At 40.6% G+C, this 10,272-nt stretch overlaps 1 protein-coding gene across 1 annotated transcript in view; it reads left to right on the top strand.

Moving 5' to 3' along the window:
* The window catches only part of PAK3 (p21 (RAC1) activated kinase 3), a 107,084-nt gene that overhangs the window by 6,327 nt on the left and 90,485 nt on the right, over window positions 1-10,272 (top strand). The window contains exon 2 of the mRNA XM_077776455.1: window positions 1,126-1,327. Within this exon, the coding sequence (XP_077632581.1) occupies window positions 1,153-1,327 (175 nt within the window). The 5' untranslated portion in view covers window positions 1,126-1,152. The remainder of the gene's footprint in view (window positions 1-1,125; window positions 1,328-10,272) is intronic.

Below are 10,272 nucleotides of genomic sequence, written 5' to 3'. Positions count from 1 at the left end.
ATCCCCAGTGGGATGACACCTGAATGTATTCTGCTCTAAGCACAAGATACTAACAAGTAATGACATTGAGAGCAGGTAAGTTGCTAAAACCCAGACCGGCTCTTAACAGCCCTCTTACCAAGGCAAACTCCCTCATTCCCTGTTTCAGGACATAAAGCATGACCAGGGGTAAGGGTATGATGGCTCCTCAGGAAGTGGTCCTCTTCTTGGAGCTAGCTTCTCTTTGCTCATGGTGACATTTGGCTCAGCTTTATCTTCTGCCCGCTACCTGAAAATGCAGCGTTGTTTCCCCATTCACTACACCCAAACTCTGCTGAAACTGTCAGGTCTACTAGATTGCATCCCAGTTCTTTCACATAACATAGTAGAGTGTGTTTTGTAAGCCCCGTACGTGCAGGTAAGAATCCAATGCCAGTGGCATCCCAATGTCAAAGTAGCTAACGCGTCATTAAAAATCAACAGTCAAACCCATGTCAGCTCCAGACTTTGAGGAGGTTGTGCTTCCTGACCATCACAAAAGTCAGGGTAGAATTTTTTTAACTTGTTTTTAATACTTATTTATTTCTGAAAGAGAGAGAGAGAGAGACAGACAGACAGACACATAGCATGATCAGGAGAGGGGCAGGAAGAGATAGAGAATCCAAAGCTGGCTCCAGGCTCTGAGCTGTCAGCACAGAGCTGGATGTGGGGCTCAAACTCACAGACCATGAGATCATGACCTGAACTGAAGTCAGAGGCCCAACACACTGAGACACCCAGGCTCCCTGGGTAGAATTTTTAAAGAAGGTCATAATTTGTTCATTGAAAGGTTATGAGTAGACAGCAGAAAATAGAGTTTCATTTTTAAGAAAAGGAAGGGACTTTATGTGTTTGTGTCTACATCTTGAAAAGCCATTAATTATTGCCTTCACTTTCCTCTCTGGGAAATTGCATCATTGGTCTTACAGGAGGCAGATCCCTCCACTCTAGAAAAGAAACCTCTGAAAACAGTCATCACAAAACCCACAGAACTGGAGACAGCTATGAGACCAATGCTTCTGTGTCTGAGATGTTAGAGCCCCTATTTTACCAGATGGGATTTTTAGGCCTCTTCTTTCTTAATTCCTGTTTTCTCCTGTTCTTTAGGAGCTGTGCTATCAGTGGTAACTGAAAATGTCTGACAGTCTGGATAATGAAGAGAAACCCCCAGCTCCCCCACTGAGAATGAATAGTAACAACCGGGATTCCTCGGCACTCAACCACAGCTCCAAACCACTTCCCATGGCCCCTGAAGAGAAGAATAAGAAAGCCAGGCTTCGCTCTATCTTCCCAGGAGGAGGGGATAAAAGTAAAGTATCAGTGGCCGGGCATTGAAAAGGGGCTAGTTTATGTTTTCCTTGTCACTTTCTTTGTTGGGTAGACATTTCTTAAGTGTTGGCTGTTCAGGGCCTACCTGGCCTTTACATCTACATCTTCAGAGGTTGCCTTTTGTCAGGATAATGTTTGGTTGACTTACTGTGGGTTGACAGAAAATACACTTCTACTGTGTTTGCCTTACACATAAAATTGAATTCATAGCATTAAGCCAAGGGAAATCATAAGTGCAGTAGTGTCTTGACTATATGAACAGCGCCTTTCTTTCTGATAATTTAGAGGGGAATTTAACAGTAATCCTTTTCTAACTGGAAGATGTCCTTATTGGAAATTTGAGTATGGGTGGATTTACTTCTGTATACCTTTATGACAACTATGAAAATTCTGAATTGAGTATGTGGGAGTCAGTCCAACTTGCCACATGATGGTCTTTCTGACTGTATCCTAAGGTGGGAAGAAACGTCTGAGCCATTTGTTTCCTCTCTCAGTCTTCTGCCACTTGTTCCCTCCACGATCAGCCCTATTTGCACTGAGCATCACAACACCATATTGACATTAATCCATGTGTCGTTCATAAAACCATCTGTAATAAACACTATAGAATCTCTAGTAGATAGTTGTCAGGTTGCATTAATTAGCATAAACTTAAACATGCCTTCTATAAATGCGGCTATTGAGGTGGAAGAGAGTGAAACAAGTACAACTACCCCAGCAAGACAACAAAAAGGCAAGAAGGGTGGTGTCTTTAGAAAAGAAAAGGGACATCCACTATCTGCTCCTTCAAGGTAAAACAAATAGTGTCACGTGCCACTTACATGGTGTGAATGAGTCCATGATTCGTACTGTAAGGAAAGCCAAAATTCATATTATGGCCAGGATTGTCTCTTGGACACCCAAGTCACTTAAGAGGTGCTTTATGCATGCTGACTCAAGGATGGAAAGGACAGAAATGTTAAATCCCTACACTGAAGACCAGCAAAAGAACAATGAAGCACTTTCTGTGCAAGGGATCTGTGAAAATGCACAAGGGATTTCAAAAGACATGTTTTCAGACACTGAAGTGGGCCCAGAAAAAAAGTCCTGCTGGGAGCAAGTAATGGTTTGAGAAACTTCTGGTACACTGTGACCTGGAGACCAAGTCTTATGTCACAGTGGTGCCAAAGAAGGAACCATCAGACCCTGCACCTCCTGTGTTGTATCCGCCACAACCACAGGAGGTAACCGAAGAAGGAGTTTATGTGCCTGCCCAAACCTGCAGTGCTGTTGAGGCTTCCATGCCTTGGAAGCCTTTGAATAGTCCTACTTGCCCTTTTGGAGAGCAAGAACCAAGTGATGCCAACATAAGGTCAGTAAAATCAGAGAGCCTGATGTCTTTGTTTTTTGCCAGTACTTGGGGTGACCTCATGGTGAAACCACTACTGCTTGACACAAAACTATGCCCAAATCTTATCAGATGAAAAAAACCCAAGCCAAGTTTCTGGTGTACTGGCACACCAACAGAAAAGCGTGTATAACTCCTCTCCTTAAGGAATGGTTTGAACAATGCTTTCTCGTGGAAGTTCAAGACTAAAGAGAAAAAACAATCTGGAATTCAAAGTCCTGCTGATTTCTCTCAGTTGTTTTGAAATCTCAGATGCATTTGCTAGTGTGCACCTTAATGTTAAGGTTGTCTTTATTTTTATTTTTTTGAGAAAGACCTCATGTGAGTAGGGGGAGAGAGCAGAGGGAGAGAGAGAATCTCAAGCAGGCCCCTCACTGTCAGCACAGCCCAATGTGGGCTTGAACCCACAAACTGTGAGATCATGGCCTCAGCTGAAACCAAGAGTCAGACGCTTACCTGACTGAGCCACCCAGGTGCCCCAAGGTTGTCTTTATAATGAGCTGCACGTTTCAGGTCCTTGAGCTCATAGATCAGTGACCCAGCTATTCAAGAAGACTTATACCGAACTAATGTATAATTTTGTTCAAAATGTCACAAAGATTCCTCTGTCTGAAGATCCTATCCCATGGAATTCCAACACTATCACTAATGCTGTATTCCTTTTTTTTTTTAGACCTGAAAAGTTTTTATTTTTTCAACCACTATTGACATATATCTTTATTATATTTTGTTTTACAAAAATGAAAATGTGGTACACATACTTAGTAAACTGATTTCTGTTTTTTTTCTTAAATAGTTTATTGTCAAGTTGGTTTCCATATAACACCCAGTGCTCATCCCAACAAAATGCACTTATATTCTTTTTTTTAAGTTTATTTATTTATTTTTAAGAGAGAATGTGAGTGCAGGAGGGTGAAAGAGAGAATCCCAAGCATACTCCATGCTGTCTGCTTAGGGCTTGATCTCACTCAGGGCTTGATTGTGATCATGACCTGAGCCAAAATTAAGGATCGGATGCTTAACTGACTGAGCCACCCAGGCACCTCACTAATACAGTTTTCTTACTAAAAGAACCAATAGATAGTTCAACAGAGCATGTCATTAATGCAAGCTGACAAAAGATTTGGCTAGAGATGGTGGCATGCCTTTCAGTGATCTGTCCTGAAGACAAAGTATCTTTGATTTCTTTTTTATTTTTAAAATGTTTTATTTATTTCTGTGAGAGAGAGAGGTAGCTGAGCAGGGGAGGGTCAGAGAAAGAGGGAGACACAGAATCTGAAACAGGATCCAGGCTCTAAGCTAGCTGTCAGCAGAGAGTCCGACACGGGGCTCAAACCCATGAACTGTGAGATCATGACCTGAGCCGAAGTCGGACACTTTACCGACTGAACCACCCAGGCACCCCAAGACAAAGTATCTTTGGATCAAGAAGAACCTATAGTTGAGAATGAGCATTTGGTACAGGAGCACTCTGGATGAAGTTGAATCTGAACCTGTTGATATTAATTCAAGTGATGTGATGCTACTAGAGGATGACTCTCAGGAAACTTCCAGTACTCCAGAGGTGATTATCATAAGTGATGACAAAGATAATTAGACAACTGTAGGACTGGAGACAAATACAGTTATATACAACTTGTGCAAATTTATTTTATTTTTTTAATGTGTATTTATTTTGAGAGGGAAAGATAGAGCACGAGATGGGGAGGGGTAGAGAGAATCCCAAGCAGGCTCCATGCTGTCAGCACAAGACTGCTGCGGGGCTTGATCTCATGAACCATAATGAAAGATCATGACCTGGGCTGAAATCAAGAGTCAGATGCTTAACCGACTGAGCCACCTAGGTGCCTATTCTAATTTTTTAGAATAAGATTAAAACCTTCTCCCAAGAAAATAGTGCAAATTGATACCTTTACATGTCAAACTTTAACCTGTTCAAAGCCTGAGTGATATAGCAGAACTCTGTAAAGAAGTGCTGTGATGCCTTCAAACAATCAATTGGACAGAAATCATCTTTAGCAGGACTTTAATCATCAAGGAGGACCATTTAGTACTATTGCTCGAGAGTTGCTAAGCTGCCTTAAGACAAATTTTGGATGATTTCATTGAACTCTATAAAGAGGTACTAAGAATCTTTTTACATTACTGTATTAGGAAGAAAGTACCCTCAGAAGAGCCTAAATCATAAAGGAGTGCCATTCAGGTGTCGGTGCCAGACACTGTGTAAGCTGCTTTTGGACAAAGTTTGAACAATTTAATTTGAACTATGTACAGAAGTTCTAAAGTATCTTCAGAAAAGAGGAGACAGAATGTTCAGAAAAGAAGCCAATCATTAAGTTTTACCACGTAAATTCACTTTTTTGCTTGATAACAGTAAAAGCACAAGCCAGTTGTTCTAATTTCCGGATTGGATTTCAATGACTATGAGAACATGAAGAGCCATGATTTGAATTAGCAGCTCATCTCCATTCATCCCTCCACTGTTTCCCCCATTTTCCACTGTTGTAATGAGTGATACATTCTCATCACCTGTGGAAATCATCCTAGGATCTCAATGGAGACACTGTAGAACCTATACCCATCATTTAGACTCATTTAAGCCATGTAAACTCTCATTATTCTTTTCACGTAATTTTTGTTGTTATTTTTGTTTTACTGTGCAAAAAATCATTCATGAGGGATTTTAGAAGTTTGCATGGGACCTCACTTCCCTTGCCCTTTGTTTTTGAAATCTCCTAAAATCATACTTTCTTTAGCTGAACACTACTCCCTTGGGGGTTGTTCGGGACCTTGACCCTCATAGGTAAGGAAGGGTCACTGTTTTCATGTTCATGCCTCTAGGTGACTGCTTGGGTTATATCACAGTCAGTCTTCATGAATGGGAAGAGCACTGAACTTGGGGTTCTAACAAACTTGGGTTTGAGTCCACCTCTGCCACTGATTATTGTGACTTTGGGCCAGTCACTGAGTCTCATCATCTGTTAAATGCAGAGAGTGATACCTGGGCTACCTCAAAGGATATTTTTGGTAGTCCAAAGTAATTCTAAATATCAGAGTGCTGCTAAAATGAAAAAGTGCTAAATAATTGTGAGGTGTTACTACATTCGTATCATTTTGGACCTTAACAAAACAGCCCCAAATAATTAGATTTTTAGAAATCTTGTTTCTTTTTTTGAAGTGTCTTTGTCCTTAACTAGAATTTATTTGCTGATTATAGAAAACTTAAAGAAAATTAAAATTGCCCATAATTTTACAAGCTAAAAATAATAACCATCTGGTTCGATATTTTTCCTCCTATTCCTCCTCCTCCTCGTCATACAGAACTTGTTTATTGGTATCAAAAAAACAGGAACTAAAGCAGACAGAAAAGATAAAAGTCACCCCTATTCATAAATCTCAGAAACAAAGTTAATGTTTTAGTGGCTTTCTTTCCAGACTTTTTTTTTGAGGAGACAGTGCACACACACACACACACACACACACACACACACACACACATCCTTTTATACAGTTTTTTACTAATTGAAATCCCAAAGTGCACAGTTTTATATCTTTTTACTTAAGATGTGCTTAAAGTTTTTAACATGAATATTTTCCTGTATTTTTAATAAGTTTGATAAATACATTTTTGATGGTGTATAATATTTCATCATATAGTGGTGTCACCATATAGTGGTTTATTTCATTCTGTGGGTATTTGAGGTCCTTTCCAAATTTTTGTTATAAATAATGTCACATCGTCTATCTCTGGTTAAATGAAAATATTTTGGTGGCAGCAGAGGTTTTTATTTAAGAAGTCTCTTTAATAGCTGCATTTCATTGGCCAAATGGAACCTCAAGAGACAGATAGAAGATAGGTAAGAGGCAGTAGATGTAATTTCAAGTTTGAGGATATATCTTTGATGGAGACTGTCCCAGCAGCTGAATCTTGGTGTTAAGAGCAAATTAGGGGAGACACTTTGCCACCATTCTATTATACTTTCCTATAGAGAGATTTTCAGAATGTAGAGCAGGAAGAGGACATCCCGAACGAGTGGTTTGATCTTTATGGACCCTGTGAAGTGTGAGACTGATCAGGTCTCTCTTTTCCTGGCTGCTAGAAGGCCTGCAGCCAAATGTGTGGCCCACGCATAGCACTTGTAATGGGACTCTATGGTATGTACGCACTTTGCACTAGCTTTCTTCCGGGCTCCATTTTATGTCTGCCTTTTTCTTTTCCTTTTACTTTCTTATCTACTTTGGATTTATGCTATCATATTGTGTATATTCTTGTAAGCCACCTTAAATCCAATTTGGAGTAAGGAGGGGAGTAAATACATGGATGAATAAATACACATATAAAGAATACACAAATAAATAAACCAGTAGGGCACATGCAACGAGGCAAATGAATCACTCAGGACTCTGAACAATGGCATAGTGCCTCTAAAAATAATAAATGTTAAGGACCTGCAGCTTGGAGGAACATGTGGGAAGAGGCCAGTGAGACTGCATTTTGAGGTGACCTGTTCTGTATGATGTGTGTGTCTTCTGAAGCTTGCTTTCTCTTGTGTCTCGCCCTGCACGTGAGCATAAAGTGTGTTTCAGAGGACGTGCCACACTGTGTGAAGGACTGTGCCTTTAGAGAGTACAGTTTATATGTGCTTGGTTTGTGGGGAACCCAGAGAAATTTGGGAGCTGGTGAGCCTGGGCCCCTCTCCCTGGAAGAGCATCAGGGGATAGTTGTATACAAATCATGTCAAGGCAAATAAGAAGTAATCTACCATTTACTGACCAGTTCCTGGGTGCCAGACCGTGGGCCAGACACTTTACACAGATTGAGTCTTTTAATCTTTAACAGCCACTCTGTATTATCCCCTTCTCACAGATGAGGTAGTTTAAGTTCAAGGCATTTAAGTAGACAGCTGAGAATCACATAGCAAGTGAGGGAAGTCAGGAGTCTACCAGGTCTTTCTGACTCCAAACCCTGTGCTTTTTCTGTTCCATCACACTTCCTTGCAACAGGATGAAGGGACTATGTGGTCAACTAGGCTCTTGGCATCCAAAAGCCAGCAGTGGCTTTCATTTTTCCTTAAGATGGCAGTGCACTTAGAAACCTATCTGAATTTCAGAAAAGGGGACTATTTTTCTTAANGGTGGTAAGAAAATATTCTTGACAACAGAGATGTGCTAACATTTGATTTGAGTATTTTGTGGGTTAGAAAATATTTGGTGTATATACTTGCTAAAATATTGCTTACGTTAGAAAGTCAAGGCTCTAAATGAGTGTGTTCATATATGTGAAAAAGTTCTTAAAACGCCAGATAGTGTTGTTATTGTATTGCATATATACTGTTTTGACTCCTAGAGTATGCCATCTTCTCTATACACTACACAAGAAGCTTTACTGTGCAATGATTATATTAAAGAATATTCTCAGCTTATCCTTTATGGTCATGTTATCAGATGTTCTGGTCAATGCCACCACTAACTTTAATCCAATTCATGCAAATAAAAAATACTTAGTGTGATACCTAGATGGAACAGCATGCAGTCTTTCTTCAGTGATGCTGGAGACCCATTGGGATCTTGCAGTAATTCAAGATTCTTATCATTGCTGGTGGGAGGCCCAATTAATAGAAGGCCCTGTTATCAGAAAGCCAGATGTCAGAGACTGCTACTTCCTGAATGGTATTTACATTCTTCTTGAGTCTCCAAATGTAAACCATACCGCTCAGCAGAGTGCTCTTGGAAGACCACTGCCCTGCTCTTTGGGAAGCCTGAAGGACGTGGCATCTTGCTTGTCCTCCAAGGTCAGTGCTATGCCCCAGGAGAAGAGCCTCCTTTACTCCTAGAAGTGCCCCATGGTTTAAATGGTAAGAAGGTAGGATAATGATGCCCTCTATCTACTAGAGCCTGTGCTTCTACATCAAGGCCAATAAACAGGGAAATTGAGTACAAATATGCTGGCCCACTAAAATGAGCAGATGGTCAAATTCAAGTATGGAATGCTGGATTGGAAGATAGATACACAAAAGGAAAGAAACAACAGGGAGATATAAATTGAGAGAGGAAGTAATATGTGAGGGGGAGGTTGGGGATAGAGAGGATCCTGGGGATAGATGAGAAGAGAGGAAGAAAGAAGACAGTTGTATCAAACATTAAAACAAATTATTGAAAAGAGAGGAAAACTAACACTAGCTGAGGCATATAAGGCTACTTCCCTCCTTAAAGCAAATGAAGCCTTTTTTATTTCCCCCTCTCTCAAACTTGTGCCCTATGTAACTATCCACACAATCAGGAGTGTCTGGTTTCGGACAATGCCTCATATTTGGTTTTTTTTTGTCTTCAAACATTTTCCACTGAAATTGTTGCATGTGTGAACTGGGTGTAAATACAAGGGTATGTTGCCTGGAAGGAGATTGGTAAGAGTCCTGACGATTTGCCAGAATGATCACTGTTGCTGAATGGTACTGAAGATGATAACACTGAAGGTGATAGCTGTCTGTGTGTGAGTGGAGGTCACTAGAAGGGCTCCCATGGGACCATCATTTTCTTTCCCCCATCATTCTCATGGAACACCCAACTTATGAATTAAGTTGTAGCTGCTCTTGCAGAATAAGGTGCCACTTTGAAGTTTTTATATGTACATTAAAGGCTGCTGATTTATGGAGAGTACATACTGTTTTCCATAGCCACCAAAGACCTGGCAGGAGAAAACGGACTTACTGTTTCCACAGAGGGAATGAACCAGGCATAAATAAATTCCAGATATTAAATACTGTGAATGACCAAGGGTGAAATTTTCTAGGTTCCTCTACTGGGACTCTCATGGCTTTAGCAGGCTCTACCTGAAGCAGGAGAATGAGCCCTCAACCCTGGGCCTTCCCACCTCTCTACTCCTGGGATTTGCTAATCTCATAAAAGATTATAAGAGCAGTAAATATTTAAAACAGGCCAGTTTAACCTTCTTTCTTGGTAGTTCTGTTTTCAAGGACATCGCCCACACGGTGGAAGTGCTGGGTGACAAGTGGCAGATTACTTTGTTCTCCAGTAACAAAACAAGTAACTCCATTACAAGTAACAGAGTCACCCTGTTACTTGAGTATATTGCTAATGAGATGATGTGTTTGGGACAGTAGTTCTAGGGATATTATTGTGTTAACAGGGCTTTCATACCAGTTACCTCCTTCAGATCTCTTATGATGAAAGCAAGGACTATCCCGGATTATATAGAGGAAGGCAGAAAGTTAGAGACTCTGAAGTTACATGACTTCCTTAGAATTACCCCACTATGAATTTACAAAGCAAGGCATTGTAACTTGGATCGTCCCCAACTCCTAATCCAATGGTGGTTGAACATGATACTGCTTATCATAAAATGGGAGTTCCCTAACTTGCTTCGAAAATAAGGTCTTAGCCAATGGAATAGGCACAAAATGGAATTTTTACATGTGAGTGAAGCCCAGGTGAATCCAACCCACTTTCTCAATCTGCAGTCACAACAGTAGTCTTACCTTTTTGTCTTGACGAGTTACTCCTGAGAGTCTGACTTGCTA

The sequence above is a fragment of the Crocuta crocuta genome, unplaced genomic scaffold (assembly GCF_008692635.1).
Source record: "Crocuta crocuta isolate KB4526 unplaced genomic scaffold, BGI_CrCroc_1.0 scaffold238, whole genome shotgun sequence".
NCBI classification, from domain to species: Eukaryota; Metazoa; Chordata; class Mammalia; order Carnivora; family Hyaenidae; genus Crocuta; species Crocuta crocuta.
The sequence above is the reverse complement of the archived record's forward strand: the minus strand, read 5'-3'. Positions and strand labels throughout refer to the sequence as shown.